The following is a 24,036-nucleotide window of genomic DNA, read 5'->3' as shown; positions in this document are numbered from 1 at the left end:
TTATGCTTGAATTTGTTGCTTTTGTTGCTTTAAAAAACAGCTTTTAATACTAATTCTTTAAAATAAATTTGGTTCAACACTAATACTGTAGATGTAATAGAAATATTCCAAAGCACTGCTAGTTTGGCCACATTACACACTGTCCTCTTCGGTGTAAATACTGGAGGCTTAGTAAGACAGTAAGACAACATGTTTAAGATTGAGACTCTGATGCTGTCCAAGTGGGAATTATTTGATTGGATTCTCTTGAGGGCTCTCTGGGACAAAATGCTTTGCCAGGACAGTGTGGCACACTGCAGGTCGCAGCATCACGCCAACTGCAGTGTTTTTATCCTCTACTGTGAATCATATTTTTGCAACATACAGAGAAACTGCGGATAATACAAAAGGCTGGCTCATTGTACTGTTTGCACACCCTCTGTTATGCCTGTTTTAATATATTATAATATGACCAGTTTAGGCAGTACACTTCCTAATGACAGTTTGTGGAGACATGATCCATAAATCACTTTGTTTGCTCATGCAGTAGGTCACTGTCAATGTCAGCTACCAGGGCAGCAGACAGTGGAATTTACCTCCCACAGGAAGTCTGACTGTTTAGGTGTTTTACGTTAGTAGATCACCCAGACAGACTACTGTATAAATAACCTTTAACCCAGCCTCTGGAGGAGCTCACCACGCCACACGTGCCTACAAATTAAGACTTTGTTCTATTTGTAAATGTAGGGCAGACAGGGGTGTGGTATCCTCTGTTTACTGCAAACCTCTACCTGTCTAACAGGAGATAATCTTCATGGCGTCATCACTGCTCTCTGGTCCTGAAGAGGGATTTCTCAGCTTGCTTGCATATGATTTTACACAAACCCAGGATGTCATAGGAATAGGATGACAGCTGAACAACAAAATCTATAACCCACACACTTGGTGATGGATTTTTTTTTTCTTCCCCTCCTCTTTGCTTTGGTGTGGTCAAGGTGTTTGTTTGCTTGTGCGTGGGTGGGGAATTCCCTGATTATTACAAGTGTCAGTTATTTTTATTATGCCATTTTGCACAAACAGGCTCCTTAATAGTCAACAAACATTATACACTGACTCTGTGTAGTCTATGACTGAATCATCTCTAATAAAATAAAATTAAAAAAATGCTCATAATAGTCTGGACCAAGCTTGTAGTACAGTAATAGCATCAACTCTTGGCCACCCCTTCTCTGCTGCCTGGAATGGTCCAGCCCTTATTTGCATAAGTTGTCTGCGGGTAGCTGCATGACCAGCAGGGGTAGGTTAGGGGAAGGAGTGCATGTGGACTACATACACATGAGTAGAGACACAGAGGGACGAGCTGTGTGTGGACTGTATCGTGAGCTTTGGAGTCTTGCACTGAACCAGACAGAGTTATGTACTGTGCTCATCCTGTGTCCGGCACAGGCAACAACTCATTGATGTATTGCTACAACATGAAACCAGTGAGTACATTTTCTTATACATAAATACATTTCTCTTGTATTTTCCAGAGGGTGCATGACACTGTCAGTGTGTTTGCTGAGGATGCTGTTGCACTCTTTTAACTGCCTTTTTTTTTTTTTATAGAGGTTGTGTTTGTTTGTTGACTCACATCATGAAACAGTAGTTTCCAGCTTAATCTGGTCCCAGTTGTAAAAACAGTGTGAATTGTTATTATTATTATTATTATTATTATTATTATTATTATTATTATTATTATTATTTTTATTTGCACAAGTTAAAAATGCATTCACACGTGCAACCTGTCTTAAAAGTTAAGATCATTATAATTTAATGATCTTCTCATTTGATTTCATCTTCTAGTGAGGCATGATGTGTTTGCACACATTTGTCGAGAAATAATGTTTAATGCTGATTTGCTTATTTGTGTGTTTGTGTGTGTGTGTGTGTGTGAGAGAGAAACAGAAGGTGTCAGGGTTTTGTGTGTTGCAGAGGCCATGTCTGTAGTTTGTGCTGTTTGTCATTGTCACTTCCTTGAAGAGTTGTCAACACAACATGAAGCTTATTCTTGCTCAGACGTCAAGTGTGTGAGTGCAACCTGAATGTGAATGCAAGAAGAGTTTGTGTGACATAAGTTAAAATCTCTCCATTATTTGTTTGTTTATTTGGCTCCAATTAACAGCACAAAAATCACACAACTCACTGTGATTATCACCTAAATCAATGCTTGCAATGCGCTTTAGTGCAACACCTCACTCACCTTCGGTTTCATGTTGACAAACCTGCGTTAAAATGCACCAGTGAGACTCATGCTTCCTGTTAAGCTAAACACCATGTAGTCAAGTCGAGCAGCAGAAAACATCTTGACATGAAGCAGAATGCTGTTATTTCTATTTGATTTAACCCCGCTATGTTGGAGCAGTCCCTCCACCACTGCAGTCATTATCAAAGGCAGCTTTGATCTCTGTGAGACTAACCATATCCAGACATCGTGGATCACAGAGGCAGAAAATTGGTTGCATGTGGCTGGAGTTGGCCATGGTGTAGCACAGCAATAGGCCCTGAATTGCAAGTTGATATTTCACTCATCTAGCATCATAATGCCGTGTGGAAAACAAAGTGTGTTTGTTCTGTTTATAAAAGTTTCTGTGTGTTTTTTAGATTAAAATAACTTTGGAAAGGGGAACTCACAGATTCCTACTTGTTCAAAAATGATTATTTCAAGCACATATGGAGGGTTTGTAGTATTTAAAATCTCTCTTAGTTTTGGTCTTTATTTGCTCTTATCATTTGTGATGCCATGATTGATGGTACCTAAATCAATGCTATGCTAAAAGAGGATGCCATGGTGACGGCCCCTCTCCAGCGGGGGCCAGAGAGGGCGTGCTGGGGCGGGGGTGTGACCATTATTAACGGGTCGCCTGCTATGCTGATGGTAAGGAGGACAATTGGCTTTATCCTCCGCCATATGCTGCCCATGGCGGCTCAGACGGGCCCAGTGTCGGCAGGGGCTCCTCTGTTTGGCCTAGCCCACAATCACCATGGGACTCATGCCAGCCAGGGTCACGGCTGCATGTGTGTGTGTGCGTGCGCTTAAGTGTGTGTGTGTGTGTCTTTGTGTGTGTGTGTGTGTGCTTGCACGAGCATACTCAAGAGAGTCTTTAATAGCCTGCTTTACAGAACTTGTCGTCCGGGTAACTGACACCCCATTGATGCTGCGCAGGGAGGTTTATTTTCATTTCCTGGGGCACATCAAAGCAATCGAGGGAGGTGCAGGTGCAGCCCAGACCTCTTGGTGTGTTTGAGTGAGTGAGCATGTGTTGGTGTGTTTTGTGTGCATATGTGCATATGTGCATTTTTTTTTTTCAGCTTTGTGCTTTACAATTAAAATCAAATAAGAACATTAACCAAAGGTACCTTGAGTTTAATCTGTTTTCTATATACAGTGTTTTGGTTGGTTCCTACAGGAGGCGGTCATTAGACTCAGTTCTCTGTTGGGTTTCTCTCTGAGGACAAAGTATGAAAAGGCCTGTAATTCAATTTTATTTGGATGGGAATTGTATCCCGGTCTCCTGAACCTGATCATGATTAGACCTGGGATTTCTCATGGTGAATGGTTCCTAAATCCGGATGAGGAGGTGCATGGATCTACAGCTTATGGATTATCGCAATAGCTCTAAGTGTGCATCAGCTCTCTGCTTTGTTTTCGTAATACCGTTGCTTAAGCTCGCACTAAAAGTATTCACGTTTGTGTCAGTGAGATTGCATTGAATGATACAGACACGTGAAAATCATTCTTTGTGTACATTATTTTATGTTTTAAAGTAGTTGTTTTTTTCCGACATCGCCTTAAACAAACTCTTCTCTTTAGGTTTATGGGCAGTCTCCCACCAATGACGACATCAACCAGAACTCATCCTTACATCCATCCATCAAGACCCCCAGCAATGTGTTCGCAAGCACCTTCTTTGGTGAGCTCAAACAATCCAAAATGAACATCATTATCTTTTGCCATCTTTTTGCCATTTAGTGTTTACTCAAACCTGCTGTACCTTTAGTCAAAGAAGTTTAATCAAACAAACTTACCCTATGAACACACCAATATCCTCCTTTTCATTAGTTTTTCTGGTGATGATCCAAAGTAATTAAAGTTTAGACTTGATGGTGCTAAAAAAGCGGAGTGTGCACCATATTTTGTTGCAGTTGTAGAGATATTTCACTTAAAAACGCAAGTGTCTACCTCATGGTGGAAAAGTCAGAGGATTGCCAAAGTCAGTCGGATTCATCCTGAATCCTGAATGTTTGTGCAAAATTTCATGGAAGTCCATTTAATAGTTGTTGACCATGAGCTGACACCATGAGCCAGGCTCTGCTCAAGGTTTTGGCCTCTTTTCCTTGCCAGTGGTGCCAAGTGTTTGATCATGGTGGGAATTGTTGGGTACGATCTAGAACTGCTCAATGGAAAGTGTCATGAGATAACTCCTGTTATGATTTGGCACTATATAAATAAAATTTAATCCAATGTTAATAGTTATTTAATAAGACTGTTAAATTGCCTGTGATTCAGTTATAAACATTGATTGATTGATAGGACTTCCATAGAGGCCGCTGTAGAGCTTCATAAATTGACTGGCTAATTGAGATGCTGTTTCAGTGCAGGCTATAACATGTCGTTATCCATTTTAGAGGGGACGAGCAATTCTCCCGACATCTGGAATGCTGTAAATGGGCTGAACCAGCAGGGCTATGAAGGTGCGCTGGGAGCAGCCACAACGCACCAAACACAGCCGGGGAGCTACAGCAACCTGCAACCAGCACACAATCACCTGGTGAGATTTACCTCCAGGTCCTTGGATGTTGACAGCACAGTACTTTGTGTAATCCCTGTGGATTAAATGTGCGTGTGTGTGTTTTGTCCATTCAGGACTATTCTCCACATTCAGTGATGGCTGCTGATATGAACAGGGGTCTCCCACCGATGTCCACTTTTCACCGCAACAACACAGCACCACGCACTCCAGTCAGCACTTCAGAGAATTCAACAGGTGAGGAAATAGAGAAAATCATTTTCACCGCCTATGTCAGCTCAAATTAGTCAAACCTTTCTTGTAATATTTTAAAATTGTGTGTTTTTTTCAGTCTCAGGTAGCCAGAGAAATGTGTCAGGAGGGTCACAGACAGGCGATACCTTGGGCAAAGCTCTGGCCTCTGTAAGTATTCACCACCTTAATCCCATTAGACCGGCTCATCTATGCCTTGTTATGTTCAAACAGTCAGACCAGAGCATAAAACCAAGCTCTGAGAGCCTCAGCGGTATAATGCAAAAGGAAAATAGTTATTTGCCCCTACCAGTAACAGACTAGTGCATAATAACGAAGTGCTGCTGGACATTTTACTGGCTGCTGACTAGTAAAATGACCAGAATTGATGAGTTTAGTTCATGTTACGAGCCTGCTTCAAAAGCTGTGGCAGCAGCTGTAAAACCTCACACAGAAATGACAAGTTGTGCTTTTAAAATGATCCATGCCCTACTCCCACTCCTGCCCCTCCTTCTCGCTCTCTCCCTCTCTGCTGCCAGATTTATTCCCCCGATCACACCAGCAGCAGCTTCCCCTCCAGTTCGTCCACACCGGTGAGGTCTCCGTCCCCGCTGCCAAGCGCAGGTGAACCTGCAGGTAAACTTGAGTAACACATGCTGCTGAAGGGGCTGCCTGCTGTGAAATTGTTATGTTACATTCTGTATATTCCAACACCTTTTAGATTAGAAATTAGAAATACTTCATGGTTTCATTTAGTCATTTTCTTCCTCTCAGGTACCAACATGTGGCCCCGGAGTTCAGTTCAGGCACCAGTTTCACCACACTACGAGTCTTCACTTATATCACTGGTAAAGATCTACTGTGATATCACATGCCTGAAATTGAGTTGATTTATGTTGTCATATAGAGATAATAGATGGATGGATATATAAATAACAAGACACAAGAAGGTCACTGCACCTGGAAAATACAGTCACGTAACTTTATATTTAACATACAGACATGAAACTGGTGTCAATCTTTTCAGCTAACTCTTGACAAAGCAGTGATTAATACAATAATTTCAGTCATTTAACTCACTCAGGATAATAAAGGCAAACACTTTTAACTTTTTGTCTCTTCTTCTTCGCAGTCTCAGGTGGAGGACCGACTGGACAGACTGGATGATGTGATCCACGTCCTGAGGAACCACGCTGTGGGCCCCACAGCTGGTCTACCCTCTGAAATCCATGGCCTGCTGAACCAAGCCCACCACGGTCACCCAGGATCTGCCAGCACTCTACCGCTCACCTGTCACACTCCAGCCATGGTTAACAACCATTTCTTTGAAGTATTTAGAGAGGGCAACGTGTACGGAAATTCCATGTTGTGTGTGTGTGTACAGTGTGTGTGTGCTGGTGTTCAGTTTCAGGAATTTTCCATGCGTTATGTCTGCATGTTTTCCTCATGTAAAGGTTGTTGTCCTTGAAATAGGAAACTGAGCACAATGGGAAAGCGAGTCGCCCCTTGTATGGAGAGCGTACAGTATGTGCGGACTTTAATTCCACTGTGGGCTGATGGGGGGGACGCCTGCATCGCTCACTCCCATTCCAGCTTGTTTCCTTTTCAGCAGACCAGGGGATTTTGGCCCAGCTGGAGTGGAAGTATATGCAGGGGAAAGGGGTTTTTAATCTAATCCTCAGGGGGAGGGGGGTATTAGATTCTATCACTTTTATTTTTCAGATGATGTCTCGGTTAGACGCGAATCACTCCAGAAGAGAATTAGTGGTATGTTTAGGGAGTATATAGTAGTTTTTAAGGGACGGATTAAGATAGACTGAGATTAAATTAATTCTGTAGAGAGAGATCTACCCACTATTACGCTGAAAATGATGGGGCAGATGTCGGGTTTGTGTCTTATTTGTCATTGGTTGGATCTAAGAGTTGCTCGCTGTCTTGTGTACACATGAATACTGCCCGTATCTCATCCCGTTTTTTTTTTGTGTGTCATAAAGGTTGAAGCTGTCAATATGAACAACAACCACTCAGCCTTGCAGAGTCGCGCACAAAATGGCCACCCATACCCGGCCAGACAGCGAGCCACACTCCAATCAATGGAAGGTGGAGGCAGAGGCGAGTCATTCATCTCATTTATCCACCACTATTTCAACGCCTTTTTTAATATTAGGAATTAACAGTTTCTCAATTGTGTGTGATCTCCCACAGGGGGTCTGGGAGTTCAGAGTAATATGGAACTGAAGATGGAAAGCAGGGAAAGGGAAGAGATGATGCACACCAATCACAGTCACAGCTCTGACAGCCAGAGATCAGATGAGGAGAGTGAACTCAAAACACAAGAAGAGAACAGTGGAGGGAACAGGTAAACAGCCCCGCTCTCCTGCTTTCCTCTTGTAGCCTGTGTATCATCTCTATGTGTAGATGAAGCCCTGAGCTCTTTATCTCAATTGACCTTGTTAATTGTCATTTGTCCTGGGTTGCTCTAGAAATCATATACCTACCAGATATGATTCAATCTTTTCAGACTGCAAAAATATTGAGTGTACTAACCCATTAACACAACATGCGAGCACCGCAGTCTAATGTATCTAGGGCAGATATCCATTAACTTGTGAAATACAAAATTCGGTGAGGTAATTTTTATTTAGCTGTAATGCAAAAATAAATAAATAATAAATAAAAAAACAATAATAACTTGAACCATTTCTCTGTATAGAAAAAAAACAAAACAGTTTTCACCTGGTGTGTTAAATCAGCTGCTGGCAAAGAAAAACTCATTGCGCTGAAATGTTTTCTTACGATTAACACTCTGCAATAAAAAATAAAAACGAATGCAGCAGAAAAACGGGAGAATATTAAAGACAGTAAAATAGCAGATTCAAAAATACAAGTCCCACACTCAAAGGCAAGTATTGCAGCCTTCTTGCCGTTCGGTTACACTAATTTAAAATACTGTCAGACCTCCTGCTGTGAAGGGCAGCTGTGTCCAGGCCAAGCCTATTTAGCTCTGCCTCATATGTCTTCTTCATGTTGCATTCAGTTGCTGTGAATTAAATGAGGGAAAAAAAGAGGAGCTGTCAGGACATACAGTAATAAGACATCAATGATAGAAAGGTGTATTATGGTGTGGGGGAGGGGAAGAGGGGCAGGGGTCCCGTCCTTAGTAGCCATTCAGAGTCAAATACAGTACAGGCTTATAGAGTTATCAGGTTATATAATAATATACATTTATATGTATTCTATATTTATTCTGAATATAGAATCAACTGAGAAAATCCCAAGAGGGTGGAAATAGGTTGTGTTTGAGTGTTTGCTATTAATAATATATTAAAAAAAAATCAAACAGTTGCTGATTAATTTTCTGTTGATCAGCTATCAATTAATCAACAAATTGTGCCACCTCCTCCTTTTGTGACATTTGTGACTTGATAATTGATAATTAAGAATTTCAGACTCATTAAAAATGTATAAATTTATAGCCAGCGATCTTAAAACCATTATGTTTAATATTAACGTTAATTAAAGTGTGTGTGTCCTGGTGTCTGTTGTCTCCGAGGTCACTTCAGGACAAACCTCTTCAAGACATCGGCTCTAATGCCTGAGTGCTTCTTTTCTATTTATCTATAATCTAGTTGAGTGATATCGATGTTGACGTACGCGGATGACCCTCCAGAAACAATTTCACCACTGGACTTTTTTATTTTTATTTTATTTATTTTTATTTGTTTTCTGGTTCAAATTGAATGATCGAAAAGAAAACAAGCATGACCAAAAGTGCATCTCCTCACTGTCTAATTTCAAAAATAAATGCTCTCATGCTTTAATTATTCATAAATGTGTGCATGATCATGTGAGCTCGTTGTCACTGTACTATGTAAGCCCCTTTCACTGAACAAATGAGAGTATATCAGATATCATCAGGAGACTCAATAACATGATCAGCTCAGTGACCAGCAGAGGGCAGAGAAATCCACAGTATAACTCAACACAGTCCTCCTGTGAGTGATCCAGACAATAAACTCACCAGTGTTTTCTCATCTCCACCTTGCTGATGTCATAGTATCCACGAGGATGAGGACCTGAGCCCGGAGCAGAAGGCTGAACGTGAGCGAGAGAGGAGGATGGCCAACAATGCCCGTGAACGTCTGCGTGTGCGGGACATCAATGAGGCTTTTAAGGAGCTGGGTCACATGTGTCAGCTGCACCTGAAGAGTGAGAAGCCACAGACCAAACTGCTGGTGCTGCACCAGGCCGTGGCAGTGATCCTCAGCCTGGAACAGCAAGTCAGAGGTCAGTGCATCGCTGCTGCAGCCTGTGTTGGTCCTATCTCAGAGGGGCATGCCAAAACCGTCTCTCTGTGAAGTTAAATACCAAATAAAGGGATAATGTGAAGACATATGATACAAGAAAAAGGATTTCCCCTCGAGGGATCAATAAAGTATCTATTCAAACATTCATTCATTCATTTTCATTTATTCACAAACCTACAACCAGAGGTTTGGAGGTAGTGTAGGAGAACAGCCACTCAAAACATGTCTCTAGCCAGCTTTTTTTACCTTTACCATTGCCTTAGTTAAACATGTATTATGATTCCCTTTCTTTTAAACTCAGTTTTGGCATCCATGCCCTGTGGGAAATTAAGCTAGTTCCCTCAGGAGATGGATACCCAGCAGATGCGACACGAGTAGCAGTTAAATGCTGCACTGTGTTCTGTTGCATTTTTTTGATACGCCGTGGGGCTTTAGAGCTTTTCCCCCCAAAAACAGCAACTGTCAACTGTGCCTGAAAAGTGCCACACACTGAAAGAGTGAACCAAAACATTAAAGTTGTAAAGCCTAAAATAAAAACGATGATCTGAAAGATGATAAACGCTCAAAAGAGCAAAGAGGAGTGTGGTACAAAAGTGTTCATTACATGCAGTCGCTTAAAAATATTTATATAATTATATGGCATGTCTATATCTTAATCATGATATTGTGGCAGACAGAAGTGCACTTAATGTGCCACAGTGATAATAAATGACACACTGAGATCCACAGAACTAAAATACCTGAATGTACAATACACAGGGGATGGAAATGAGTAATATCCATGTAGTACCACACATCTCCAGTTACTTTATTTAGTGAAATGCTAACCCATTGTTTGTCGATCCCCACAGAGAGGAACTTGAACCCGAAGGCGGCGTGTCTGCGGAGGAGAGAGGAAGAGAAGGCGTCAGCAGTCATGACAGATCCACAGTCCATGCATCTCGCTTTTCATCCCAGTCTGACAGACCCAGCAAACCCCATGGGCCACCTCTGAGCATCTGATAATGACGAAAATCAAATCCAGCATCAAGTATGTCACACTGGTTCAAGAGACACTGGTTTTAAGATAATACTCTTTATATAAAAGGTCTAATTTTTGCCATTATATCTAATTGAATTCTGTCTCTGACGTCCAGATGTTGTGTGAAGAGCATCTGGCTGTTTCCGGATGTCCGGCATTTCCTCTGAATTTGGACCAGACCCGCGGCGAGGTCGACCTCTCTGTTTTGTAAATTGTGATGCAGTTGAACAATCATCTCCTCACTTCCCACAACGGACTTCTAACTTTGTGCCTAAAACTTTACTTGTAACAGACAAATGCATTGTAAGCTGCAGATGTTTTGTACATATTTTGTATATTTATTGATTATCCGTCTGTTTAAATACCTGAAAGGATGAAACCCAGTAGTGACAAGGTGTCATCTGCAGAGCCAGATATGTTTCTGAATGACTTTTACAGTGTATCACTATTTACCACGTACACTCACTCGTGATTTCCAACGGAGCTCAGAGGACTGACATTCCCACATTTGTGTGTTCAGACAATGGATTTAATTTGTCCTGTTGTGTGTGTCTGCGTGTGTGTGAGCTGTTGTGTGTGTGTGTGTGTGTGTGCGTGTGTGTGTTGCAGGAGTTTGACCATTCTGTGAATGAACAGATCTCCAAGAATGTTCTTTAACACGTGGGCATCATCTGTTATTTGTATATTTGTTACAAACTTGTGTTATAGCACTGTCATTACACTTAATGACACACTGGTGGATGAATCCCTTTTCTTCTCAGTGTAATTATTGCTCTTCAGATGTAGTCGAAGCTCTTTGCATGTCTGAGTTTTTAATAGAAGCTTTTTTCTAAGTTATGTAACTTATCTTTTATACAAAATATTGTGAATTTCATAATGTCTCTATTTACTTTTATCACTCTGATTTTACACAGGAAAACCCCTTTTTTGTGCAGTTTTACTAGACGTAACCATATTTCATGCTCTGAGCAATACAGTATTACAGAATAATTGTCTTGTTTGCTTATCACACTGCTGAACAAATAATAATCAAACATAATAATAATACTCCTATCATAACATGTACAGTATGTGTACAGTTTGAAGTAGCCCACAGGCATGTGTCAAAATGATAATGTAGCAATAAATGTCTCTTTTCAAATAGTTTGAGTCTGTATTTTTGTAATATTTTTCAGACGGTTGAAGTCACATTAACACCTACAATTTAGAGTCACCAATTAACCTGCATGTCAGACACTGTCTCCCCTGATACATGATCATATATGACATTATTAGATAGATTAGTTATTATTAGATCGTTGTTGTCATTTAACTGTTGTAGTGGGTCCAGGTTCAGCTAGTTTTAGCTACTGGAGTTCAGGCCAATCTAAAGGGTCACAACATAAATCTAAAGATGTATTTTTTTGATGGGGTAGGAAAGAATATGAGTAGTTACTGATCACAAATAAAGAAAATTTCACAGTACACAAGCCGAGCTAGAACCAAACATTACAAACTCGGCTAAAAAGAAGGTTTCACAAACTTGCTACAGAACTGAGAGTAAAAAAAGAAACTAATTGTCATGAATTGAAGTTGCTATAGTTGTTCAGAACATGTTTTGGGCCTTATCTGGCAGGCCAGAAGAAGTAACCTATAGCCAAAGTATAGTTGCCAGTTTAAATGATACCCAGAATCAACCCTGTAATCATCTCAGGTTTGAGTCAGGGGGCCTTTGTCACCTGTCACCACAGTCTCACCCCTCATTTCCTGTCAGCTTTCTACTGAAATGAACCTAAAAATGCTGACATGCTCAACCAACTCAGATCCAAATGTATTAAAGGCCATCATACTATCGGACGAAGCTATTTCCTGGTGCAGGAAGGATCTAAAAATGATGGAGTATTCCTCTCATAAACATGTTTTTACGCAGAGATCAGTCTTAAATATGTCACAGGATTACTACAGCAGCCTCTTCCCTTTAAAGTGTTGTTCAATAAAAGACCCTTCCAGGCGTCCTTACACTTTTATAACCTCCTTCATCCCTGTTTCAGACTCATATTTCCCATTACGCACAGTTCTGGGAATATAACAGTGTGATAGATGTGATCATAGTATTAGTTTCCCATAGATTAATTATATTCCATCATATGAAGCACTAAGCAGTCATATGGTTTGAATATCTGGCACAGAGGAGGGACAGAGTGATCGTGTCAGGGCGGAGGCAGGACAGAGGAGGAGGTGGAGGAGGAGAAGGAGGTGGAGGAGGACTCGGTTTAACACTCAGACTGGACACACAGCAGCGGGTAAGTTTCAGCTCAGATCGATGTCTTTATAATGCATGTTTCCGTAAAATAAGAAACACGTTACTGCTTCTGTGGCGACTTGTAGTGTATCTGCGGTGACCGGAGAGATCTTACTGTACTTTAAACACTTTATCCGTCTGTCTGTCTCTTCTATCATACTTCACTTGAACTCTCTCCGTCTGTTCCTAATGAACCTGTGTATTATTCCTAAATGTAACTGCTGTGTATTATATCACTTTATAGCATAATACTGAATAATAGATGATTATTTTGAAGGTGAAGTGAAGTTCATCAAGTAAAACCGGATAAACGCAGATCCGCATTTTCTTAACCAAATTGTACCCGCATGGGATTCAGTGTTTTAACACTTTAACGTTAAGAGTAAGTTAAGTTAAGAAGTGTGATGACAGATCAATAAATAGTGACAGAAAAAAAAATCTTAATTTATCCTTATATATCGGTAAAATGCGCAGGAACTGTTTTTTTTAATGTAGCACAGGTTATTAGGGGTTATAAGCTGTAATTATCTTATGAATGATTCATTGATCATTTACTAATGTCAACAGAACTTTATTCGGTTGCCAGGTTCTAAAAACAATCCTCCTCCAGCACATGACACTTGGTTTGTACTTTTAACAAGCCCTTGAGATGACTGTCCCTCCAATGACCTCTTTGTAAGTAGTCAGCGTTAATGACTTAGATGATCACTGGTTAGTTTACTGCAATGACTGAACAATGCCGGAGAAGGATTTCCCACAACTTGGCAACCTTATTCTTGTTATTGTCTGACTGATCTATAAAACATTAGTGCATTATCTTTTAATCATTATAATAAAGTGGTATCAACATATGTTTCCCGAGCTACCTTAACCATGAAGTGGCCACACTCGACATGGTGCTCTGAGGAAGAGGCCGTTGTGTCTCCTGCACAACACCTATTGTGTTCTTGTGTTTCAGCCTCACAGTAACACATTTGTTGACAAACATTTCCCCCATGACGCTGGTGACGACACCTCAGGGGGGGGCCTCGGTCAGTTGTAGTCGTCATGGCTCAGATCTGGCTGCACAATAGTACACTGTCATGAGCACACAGAAGGAGCTTTTTTCATTGCACAGCAATATCAGGCTCTTGTCAGTGTCCATTTATTCTGTGTTTTTTACGTGGGCTGAGTGCAGCTGTGTGAGGAGCTGCCTGGATGTGTGTCATTGTGTCCCAGCGTGGCTCTGACCCAGCTCGTGTGTTGTGTAAACACTAACCACGGCTAACCTGATGCATCAGTCTGCAGTTCTCATGCAGGATCCTCTAACGTCATTTTTTTTTAACATGCCGGTTTGTTTTTTTTCACCAGTTTGTTGATGAGCCACGATGGAGTCTCACAGCCTGAGCTACATGCAGCAACACAGTCCCAGAGGCAACCAGGATAACTTGTTTGGAGTCAAAGTCCAGATCCAAGGGATTAAAGGTCACCCCTTTGTAGTTTTGAACAGTTCAGGTCAGGAGAGTCACCGGGACATCTCTGTGATCACTCACCAGGCAGGGTACAATCCAGGCATAGTGAGGAGGTCTGTGGATGGAAGACACTCCCCGTCTGAGTTACAGAGGACTGCAACCTCCTCCGGGCTTCATTATCAGAAACACCCAGAGATTCTGAGACCTTATGACCCTGAAAATAATAACCTGAACCGCCTTCCTTCAGCCGCTTTACTCGCACAACCTGGACAGTTAAACGCCAGCGTTCGTCCTGAGACAACCCAGACTGCTAATGGGAACAAACCCAGGATCCCTCTGCCTGCTGAAGGCCCGGAGGGAGACGAGAGTGTCTTGGCCCAGAACAAGGTGCTTCCCTCAAGTCGACAACTCCCTGCAAGGTCACCAAACTCTGTGGAGACAGACTCCATCTTGTCTGTAGGAAAGCTAATAAGCCAGTTCAACAGCAGCCAGCGGAGAGGAAGGGGAGGTCCAAGAAACAGATTGGACCCAGAGCAGTGTCGGAGGTCACGAAGCGTGGACAGCGCTCGAACTTCAGACTCCTCGTGTTCATCCTCTTCCTCCAGCAGAGCCTCGTCTCTGAAGGGCATCAGGGGTGAGACCCCAGGTGGGATATATCCTCCTGGGTCAGCCAGGGCTCGACTCCTCAGCAGTGAAGCCTCTTTGGCGAGCAGAGGGAGGGAGGAGAACAAACCTAGCACACTGCTTAAAGGACATAACGGAAAAGAGACGATTCCTTCACATGCTGCAAAACTGCTTCACAGAGCAGAGAAACCCTCTATTTCCAGATCATGTAGTGACCAGACCGATGACTCTGATGAAAGAGATACGCAGGTAAAGAGATTTACACCGGGGCACAGCTGTAATTTAAAAGGGTGTATTTATTTGCTGTATATTCCCTAACCAGGTCACTCCTGATCTTCTGAAAGGGCAGCAAGAACTCTCAGTAGATCCACCTGAAGACACAACAAAACAAATACTGTTCACTTACCTCAAGGATGGGTAAGTTCTCCTCAGCACTGAGTACTCTTTAGTAAAGTTAGACTATGTAGGAAATATGGCTGAGAGCAAGTTGAGACCTAGAATATGAGGCCACAGCGAGCAGCTGAATTGGCTTAGCTTATCATAGCACCTTTATTTGTATTGTACAATTCAAACAAAGCAATGTCTCATGGAAATAACATTTAACAACACATGCTCTTATCAAAAACTGAATGAAATCAGTTTAAATAGAAGACAATTTGATTTAAAAATGGATACAACTAGTATGAATTTGGCCAAATGGCTACGAAATGCACCAGCACCTTTAAAGCTCAAATAACATGTTAAATGTCACCTAGCGGTGAATTGCAACCAAATAAATACTCTCCCATGTCTCATCCTCTCCTTCCAAGCATGTAAGAAAAACTCTGGTTCACATTAAAAACAAAAGGCCACATCTCGATCGAGTTTGTCTGGAAAAATGGTGGTTAAACTTTATTCTCAGCAAAAACATATTCACTGAAATGTATACTATTCCTTTAGAACAGCTTCATGCACGAGTTTGCACTTTCCGTCTCTATCTCATTTCTTTTTTTTTACCCTACATCCACTCATTTGGCGATTTAGCCTGTGGTTGTGATCGTGTAGTGTTAGCGGACACAGTCAGATAAGAGGGTGTTGCTCCAGCTGTGTGAGCTCACGCAACAGTCAGGAATGCAGAGCATGAACTTTTTTTTTCCAGCTGATAAAATAACTTCTTCACACGAAAGGTTTTTAAGGTCCATGAGTGCTTTTTGTTTAATAAAATATGTGCTGAAGTTGAGTTATATTAAGTAACCGAGACAGATTAACTTAGATTTTATCATTATGCTCCCTTGGTACTGTTAATGTGTTTAATGCCTGTATTTTTCTTGTGTCTCAGGACAACTGATGACGACGCCACCACTCAGAAAAAAGTTGCCTTGCTGCTTGAAAGGGTCAACAAGATCAAATGGAGGACTGCTGAAAATGTGGAGGAGGAGGAGAAAGTGTGTGTTGGGATGAGATGTTTGATCCCTGTACACGATGACTGAATGTCTTTGTTTGAATCTAACAATGATACCATGTTTCCTTCTCATGTAGGACTGTGAAGCTGAGGTGAACCTTCTACAGGAGAAACATGCAGCACTGGAGAAAGAAGTGCACGACCTGAAGCAAAAACTGGAAACCGAGATGAAGGTGTAGTGCAGTCGCATCCTGCTGATTCACTCCTAAAACACTCACTTCCTATTCCCGTGACTGATGCTTTTCCTTTCTGTTGTTGTGTTGCGCAGAATGAAAAGACTCTAGCCAAGGCTTGTGAAAAGGCCAGAACTGAGAAGAAGAAGCTTGAGGAAGAGCTGGCCAAAAGTCAGGAGGAGCTCTGCAAACTCAGGGACAGACTGGCTGACGTTGAGGCAGAACTTCAGTCTACCAAACAGGAGTAAGGAGTATCATAAAACTGTGCTTTATGCTTATCAGCTGAAACAGCAGCTGCAAAAGAGAAAAGAACATAAACGCTCAAGAGTCACAAGTGCTGTTGAGTGGACTCTCTTTGGCTAAATTTGTAGTTTTTCTTTGTTTCTTTCAGTGAAGACTGACTGGGTAGTTAAAGAAATAGCTCAACAATTTGAGAAATACATTTGCCTTCTTGCAAAGACTTATATATTCGTATGCTGTAGAGTAAATATGAAGCTGGAGCCAGTAGTTTATCTTAGCATTAAGCTTTTGGAAGTCACTGAAATCGTCCAGCGCGTTTTTTTGTCTGGATCAAATAAATTAGATACAATGTGTGAATTAGTGAGCTTGTAGGGGTTCTTTGAACGGACTACTTCCCCCTCTGAGTCCAGCTCAGATAAAGATAAAGATGTGAGAATGGAATCAATCATCTCATCTAACGAGTAGAAAGAAAATAAGTATACTCCTTTCCTTAAAATAATTCCTAAAACTAACAAGTAAAGTTGTTTTCATAGGTAATGAGAATACATCCACTTAACTCAATGCTATGTTAAACTTTCTTTAACTAAGCTTCTGACTCATACTCTAAGGTTACTCAAGTGAACTGTGATCTATGATCTGATAATAGTCATTTGACTGAACACAGAGTCAAATACCTTTTGGATTAACTGTGCAGATATCGTTTTTTTTTGTTAGTCCTATCAACTTTTCCAAAAGGTACGGAAAGCCTGGAGATCAAACATATCTGCATGTTTTTTGTATGTTGTCAGGCTGATTCAGATGAAGGTAGACCGAGGCAGATCTAAGACGGAGATGAAAGACCTTCAGCAGCAGCTCTCTGAGATGCACGATGAGCTGGACCAAGTCAAGAAGGCAGAGGTGATAAATACAGAGAAAGAAGTCCTTCTGAAGGTAAATGAAACCACATGGAAGAGATGCACGTCACTAATCAACAGCAGCTGTGAAGCTCCTTCACTGGACTTGAGGTAGTGACGTTGTATTTTCTTTGGATGTCTGTCAGGATATGGCGCTGCTGCGTTTGGACTTTCAGGAGATGCTACAGGCGAAGGAGGAGCAGGAGGAGGTGTTGCACCACAAGGAGAGGGAGCTCAATGCCCTGAAGGGGGCACTCAAAGAGGAGGTGGAGACACATGATAGCTACATAGCTGCTCTGAAGGAGGAATATGAAATTGATCTTGAAAAGCTGCTCAGAGATTTAGACCACGCTAAAGAGGTGAAAGTGAAAACACACATGTCTTTATATCATTTCTTTTTATTTCCATAAGCTTTGCCTCTCATGCTCATCATTTATTATTCCAACGTGTCTCCTCAGAGCAATGCTGTGCTGGGTCAAGGGAAGGTTGAAGCAGAGGAGGACAGAAGTGCAGCTAAGGTGCAATTAAAGGAGCTAAGCCAGGAGAGAGATCAGCTGAGAGGGAAGGTGCAGGAGCTGAACAACAAGGTGGATCAGCTGAGTCATGCTATCCAGGAGTGTAAAACCACAGAGAGACTGCTGGAGCAGAGAGCAAAGCAGCTGGAGGTGTGAAAGTTTTCAATGTTTCTCTCAAGATTTATAAAACTAAAAGTGTAATTTTTTTAAATGTATATCCCTATTTTCTCCTGGTTGCCCAGAGGGAAAAGCAACAGGTTGAGGAAGCGCTGAGAGACGTGAGGAGGAATGAGGAAGAGATGTGTCAGTCTAACCAGTCGCTGCTCACGCGCTTGGAGGACGTCCAGGTAAAGAGAGGCTGCTGCAGCTTCCTCTGTTGCATGTCATCGTTGCCCCTCTCTTCCCATGTTTCCTGCCTCTCTACAAGTTTGACAGCTTGAATCACATGACATGACATGAAGCACTTTTTAGGCCTTGTTGGAAGCTCACTCGCCCTTTCCCTTTTCTCTCAGGGTAAGTTGACCAAGCTAAACCATGAGCACAGGGACCTGAAGGAGAAGCTCAAGGAGGAGAGGAAGCAAATAGAGGAGCTGTGGAAGACAAAGACTGAACTGGAAGATGAGAGGAGGCTGCAGGACAGAGCTGTGGAGCAACTGCAGAGGAAGGTGAAGGGTGGACCCAGACTATTTATAGGGCCCTATGGTCAAATCCAGCATTTTGTGTGAGCCAAATGATATCTGAAAGTATGTTATCTTAACCCTGGAGCCACATGAGATCAGCAGAAACAGCTGATATTTCTTATGCTTGGATTAAATGAATTATGACCTATTTTCTTACAACTGAAGAGCTCCACTTATCTCACCGTTGAAGCTCTTTGTTCATCTCCGTGCTCAGATGAATAACATCATGGAGGAGTGCGAGGCGTCCACAGATGTACTTCAGAACCAGGTCGATGAGGCAAGGGAGAAAAATCAGAGGGAGTTGGACGAGCTTCGTCGGCAGCTGCAGGAAAAGGGAGCAGAGCTTGAGAAATCCCGACAGGCGGCCAAAAAACTGCAGGAAGAGGTGTGGCGCTCATTGTCTCTGTGATTCATTAGTATGTGAGGTCAGACGCCGTAGTCACCAGTACAATAAAATAAAAAGTTGACACCAGGAGGTAAAGCCCGGTATGTCCCTTTGTTTCAGCGCTGAAACGAGTTTTAAAAAGAAACATAAAAGAGCCTCAGACATGTTACCAGATTTGATTAATCCAGCATTTGTTTGATAATGTCTGACCGTTTGACCTAATGACAGATGTTGCCTGTTACCTTATCTTACAATGTGTGTTTGTTCTGTGGCCTGTTCTGTGTCCAGCTGCTTCCTCTGGAGGAGGATCTGCAGCAGTGTCGTGGGGAGCAGCAGGAGGCCCTGCTGAGGGGTCGGCAGCTGGAGCAGAGGGTGGAGGAGCTGGAGGAGAGGAACGCAGCCACGGTGGGGGAGAGAGACCGGCAAGTCAAACTCATGGAGGTAGATATCCTGATATTTTGGAGTAACGTTGGGGGACTTGTGAGGACAGATCATTAAAAAAAAAAGTTAAAACTGATGCAGTGGAGGCGAAAGAGGAGAAACACTGGGTCCTAAATTTTCCATGATACAACTCAGTAATGTCTCTCATTAGACCTTTTTGGCTGGCCATTCCCAGCTCTGCAATGCAAGATTTCTGTGATTTGTGGCCCCAGTTGACTGCTCAAACTTCTTCCAGAACCACAGACGATATTATACAACTGTTTCCACAGGCTGAGGGTTACAGCCGCAAGTGCCACAATTACATTTGCATCACCATGAATGTTAATAAATTATTGCTTGTGGGTGAAAATAGAAAGTGTTCTCTCATTCCCAATTTTTCTTTCACCGGACGTGACAATATTGCGACTACAAATTAATTTATGCAGATTTGTTTTACTTAGCACCTAAGTGCTTCCTGAAAATAAGAAACAAGCCTTTGCCCTGCAGAGTTTTGACAAATTAATCCGTAAAAACTAACAAAACTAAACTAAACACATGATCACCTGAGCTGTGCTCACTCTCACAGTCAAACTTACTTCACCTTTTCAAATGTTTTGAAGTGTTTATCAGTTCAGGTGCCAGTATTTGCACTCTCTCGTTCCTGTGAACTATAAGGGTGCTGAAACGAGCCATAGCAATAACATCTCACAGCTCAGCTCTGTTTGTCTTGCTGATGACAAAACATTACACAACGCACACTGTTGACACTGCGTATCAACCGAGGAAGCTCATGTTTACTGTACAAAGTTATCAGACCTGTCTGGGTGTTTTCTGGCATCTTCTTTCACTCTTCCTCAGCTACATCCTTTCAGCAGTGAATAATTACACAAACTCTTTACTCGTCCCAAGTTTCAATCTTTGTCTTATTTGTGCAGTTTTCTTGAAAAAATAAAGGAGTTTTCTAACCACAGCCTCGAGGGATAGATTCATCACGTCCTCTGTTCCTCTTAAACACGACAGCGTAATGCAATATATATTAACTTGATGATGTTTTGACACATTCTTCATGTGTTCCTCTGCTCGCAGGGACGCATCAGTCAACTCGAAGAAGATCTCAACGATGAGCGATGCAGTGCAGACCGCCTGATGGAGAGATTAGATAAAACCAAAGTGCAGGCAGGTTTACTTTGTCATTCTCTTTGTTTTTCTTCTACACAAATTTGAATTTTGTGTTTGCCCAACGTTCATAAATTTCCCACTATGTGAAGGGCTAGAATTATGCCCCATCTTAAGTTTGAACACCGGGCCCTACATCTGTTTTTAAGATAAACAGATTAAGGGCTGAGTATTCACATTTCCCCTCAGACACTGATGATTGGTGTTTCCAGCCTGGCTTGTGAAGCAAGTCTTGTTTATGTTTCTGAACTTGTCACTTTGTCCTGAAATATGACCGAACCCCATACGTTTCTACATCTCTGATGTTGTCATAAGAGCCTCTTATCGTCAGTGTGCCTGTGAAGTAGGCCACCATTCATGGGAGCAAAGTAGTGCAGACTAATTGACACAAAACACTGTTTTGGGTGCAGTGCAAAGACAAAAAAACAGCAAACTATTGTGAGCAGCTATTCACACGCCCTTTACTGGGCCTCTAGATGTTATTAAAAAGGAGAGAGCCTTTAAATCTGATGTGGCTGCTCAGACCAGACCACATTTCCTCGGATTTTAGGAATTAAGATGAAAACTTTTCATTTAACCTGAATGTTCTTGTTAACAGGCGGTACCCTTAATAAGATTCAGTGGTGTTTTCACAGTACTTATAAAGTACAAGCCAGTATTCAGCTCTATGGTTTGAAATTATGCTATATATTATGACTGAATGCCAGTGGTGAAAGAAGTATTCAGTGTGTGTGTAAGTACTTCATTTCAAGTAAAAGTTCCTCATAAAGTAAGAAAAGTACAACAAACAACAGAATGTGTTTAAAGGATAAAAAGTAAAAAAAGGTCACAAAGACAAAAAGTTTGGTTTGATGTGTAATATTTAACTGTTGTGTTGTTTTTTCTCTATGTAAAATGTTTTTATCTGTTCAGTACTAAAAGTGTCATGAGAAATGTTGAGTCATAAAATAAATAAATACTCAAGTAAAGTACATCTAAAGTATTCCCTCTTTATGTGTGACAGATGGATCAGATAAGGAACGACCTGATGCAGGAGAGAGCAGTCAGACAGGACCTGGAGTGTGACAAGATAAGCCTGGAGAGACAGGTACTGACACCCTGAGACAGGTACCGACCCCCTGAGATAGGTACTGAACCCCTGACCCGCACCCAATGCCTGGACAACAAATCTTTTCAACACCAGAGATTATGCAGCGTCATTACTCTCTGCTGACATTTAAATGTTAGTGTAAACGAACCTGAAGGTGCTGGTGGGGAGTTTCTGTTTACATTCGGTGTTAGTCAGCAAAACACGTTGTGTGTATCCTTAAACTGAATGTGCTGAGGCTCCGTTTAGCGTTTTCATTAGTGTAAAATCACCTAAAAATAAGGATCATTATGTTGTTGTTAACTTACGATAAGATTTTTTAAATCTACAGACACGACAAGTCCTCTTGCATGGAGTCCAGCGTGTTGAACTACCACGTTTCTACAGTAGCCCAGAATGGTCAACATAAGGCCTTTCACTTTTCACGTTTTTCACCAGTGTCTCCTTCAAACTTGGAAGGAGCGGGCAAGACAAGCCTTGCACGTTCAACTGCTTTTTCTGGCACACTGCTGTATTTCTTGTCGATTAGTGGAATAAAACATTGGCTGGACTGTGATCACACCACCCACCTGCTTGTGTGTCCTCATGTTCTTGCATTAGAACAAACAAAAATGGATAAAAACATTTCTCCATAGCACAACTAGTGGTCAAAACCTCCTCCAGGATACCTTTAAATTTATGACATTCTTCTTCTGTTTCGTTTCCTCTGTTAGAATAAAGACCTTAAGAGCAGAGTCACTCATCTGGAAGGATCACAGAAGACCAACCAGGACTCACTCGTCTCCAAACTTAACAGCCGCATCCAGGAACTTGAGGAAAGGTTGCAAGGAGAAGAGAAGTGAGCACCTGCACGTTAAATAATGAGCGTATAGCTCTTAAAACAATACATACAGACATAAATGTAATTTGTGTGTGTAGAATAACACTTAGAAGACACTTTGGGAAATGGTTCCATCAGATACTTGATGTTAGCTGTCGAGCAGTGAACCTACTCATATCACTTTCTCTCTGGTTGTAAGAGTGAGAGTATCTGTGGTCTGAAACACGCTAGGAAGGTGTTGAGTTACAGGAAGCTGCAGCAGTGATGTGATCTCTTGGTGCTTTTTCCTTCAGAGACAACAACAACCTGCAACAAGCCAACCGCAAGCTGGAGCGCAAAGTGAAGGAGATGAAGATGCAGTGGGACGAGGAGCACATAAACCTGCAGAGCGAGAGAGACCAGGTTAGACATAACTTTAACCACAAAGGAGATAGAAAAAAAAAAAAAAGTTATCAAGTATCAGCAGACTTGACTCGTGACTCAATATCTCACTTTTGTGGACTGCAGCTGACTCAGAGGCTGAAGACGGCAAAGAGGCAGATGGACGAGGCGGAGGAGGAGATCGAGCGTCTGGAACACGCTAAAAAGAAGCTGCAGAGAGAACTGGATGAGCAGATCGAGGCCAACGAGCAGCTTCACGGCCAATTGAGCGTACTGCGGAATGAGATGAGGTGACCACTCACCTTCTGCCACTGACTTTCTGTGTTTTATGTGCAGCGTTACATCAACTCATGTTGTCCTTTAACTCGAGTTGTTTTTTCTATGCATTAACAGGCGTAAGAAGAAATCACCTCCCCTCATTAGGGTTGTGGAGGACGATGTGAACAACATGGATGAGTTTGGATCTGAGTGACTTTTGATAAAAAACTGTGATTTCTGGACTTTGTTGAAGAACGTTGGACTTGGACTGTGAAGAATCCTTCATATCATAATTTAACAAAATTCATTAACAGCTCAGGTGTGATTTCATAATGTTTCCAGCTGTGAGACCAGCATGGCACCTTGCCAGTGCTGACCTCTTGTGGCAACATGTATAACTACAATATCTGACAAACTTGTTTTACAATGCAACCAACAAACTGGCTTATTTACCTGCATTCAAATTGATTAATTAAGTTATTCCCTTGCGGTGTGAGTTAATATGATGCGATCACTGATGAATAAATGTATTAAAATGTGTTCTCAACATTCGCTCACGCCTCTAGAAACCCTAAAACTCTTGCAATAAATTCATCTGTATGATGTTTCTGTAAAGTTTGTAACAAATAAATGGGAACATCTGATGTGCAATACAAATCACACCTGTCAGTCACTGACTGTCCCGCTGCTCTGCTGCGAAACTTTGTGCGTGTGTGCTGAGGCTGACAACAAGAGTGTGATGGTTGTACAGATGGATCAATGGTCTGTGCTGAATGGCTGCGGTCGGGTAGAGGTGGAGATTTGACATGAGAGCTCTGAACTCCAGAAGTTCACACTGCTGGACATCAAATAGTTGTAGCAGCACTTTGGCACGGTGATACAT

The 24,036-nt window shown here is 41.8% G+C and overlaps 2 protein-coding genes across 4 annotated transcripts; both read left to right on the top strand.

Moving 5' to 3' along the window:
• Window positions 1-1,266: 1,266 nt before the first annotated feature.
• Window positions 1,267-11,462, top strand: LOC104931421 (transcription factor 12). The gene is made up of 13 exons (XM_010746421.3): window positions 1,267-1,463; window positions 3,833-3,932; window positions 4,648-4,790; window positions 4,886-5,006; window positions 5,101-5,171; window positions 5,540-5,636; window positions 5,775-5,848; window positions 6,133-6,309; window positions 6,995-7,112; window positions 7,206-7,359; window positions 9,058-9,287; window positions 10,159-10,337; window positions 10,444-11,462. The coding sequence occupies exons 1-12, from the start codon at window positions 1,395-1,397 to the stop codon at window positions 10,299-10,301; spliced, it is 1,497 nt and encodes a 498-aa protein (XP_010744723.3). The 5' UTR covers window positions 1,267-1,394; the 3' UTR covers window positions 10,302-10,337; window positions 10,444-11,462.
• A 1,059-nt stretch (window positions 11,463-12,521) lies between these two features.
• On the top strand, window positions 12,522-23,818 carry LOC104931418 (cingulin-like protein 1). Of its 3 annotated transcripts, none has more exons than XM_019269236.2 (19): window positions 12,522-12,610; window positions 13,960-14,933; window positions 15,034-15,101; window positions 16,003-16,108; window positions 16,203-16,298; window positions 16,394-16,542; window positions 17,327-17,468; window positions 17,578-17,790; window positions 17,890-18,096; window positions 18,189-18,293; window positions 18,459-18,611; window positions 18,841-19,011; window positions 19,300-19,452; window positions 20,518-20,607; window positions 21,611-21,694; window positions 22,408-22,532; window positions 22,808-22,916; window positions 23,022-23,185; window positions 23,289-23,818. In XM_019269236.2, the coding sequence occupies exons 2-19, from the start codon at window positions 13,977-13,979 to the stop codon at window positions 23,365-23,367; spliced, it is 3,171 nt and encodes a 1,056-aa protein (XP_019124781.2). In that variant the 5' UTR covers window positions 12,522-12,610; window positions 13,960-13,976; the 3' UTR covers window positions 23,368-23,818. The 3 variants fall into 3 exon arrangements, with proteins under 3 accessions (XP_019124781.2, XP_019124780.2, XP_019124782.2); XM_019269235.2 differs by having other exon boundaries at window positions 15,007-15,101; XM_019269237.2 differs by lacking the exons at window positions 15,034-15,101; window positions 16,003-16,108 and having other exon boundaries at window positions 23,289-23,817.
• Window positions 23,819-24,036: the final 218 nt, after the last annotated feature.

This window comes from Larimichthys crocea, chromosome XXI (genome assembly GCF_000972845.2).
Source record: "Larimichthys crocea isolate SSNF chromosome XXI, L_crocea_2.0, whole genome shotgun sequence".
Lineage (NCBI taxonomy): Eukaryota > Metazoa > Chordata > Actinopteri > Sciaenidae > Larimichthys > Larimichthys crocea.
The sequence above is the reverse complement of the archived record's forward strand: the minus strand, read 5'-3'. Positions and strand labels throughout refer to the sequence as shown.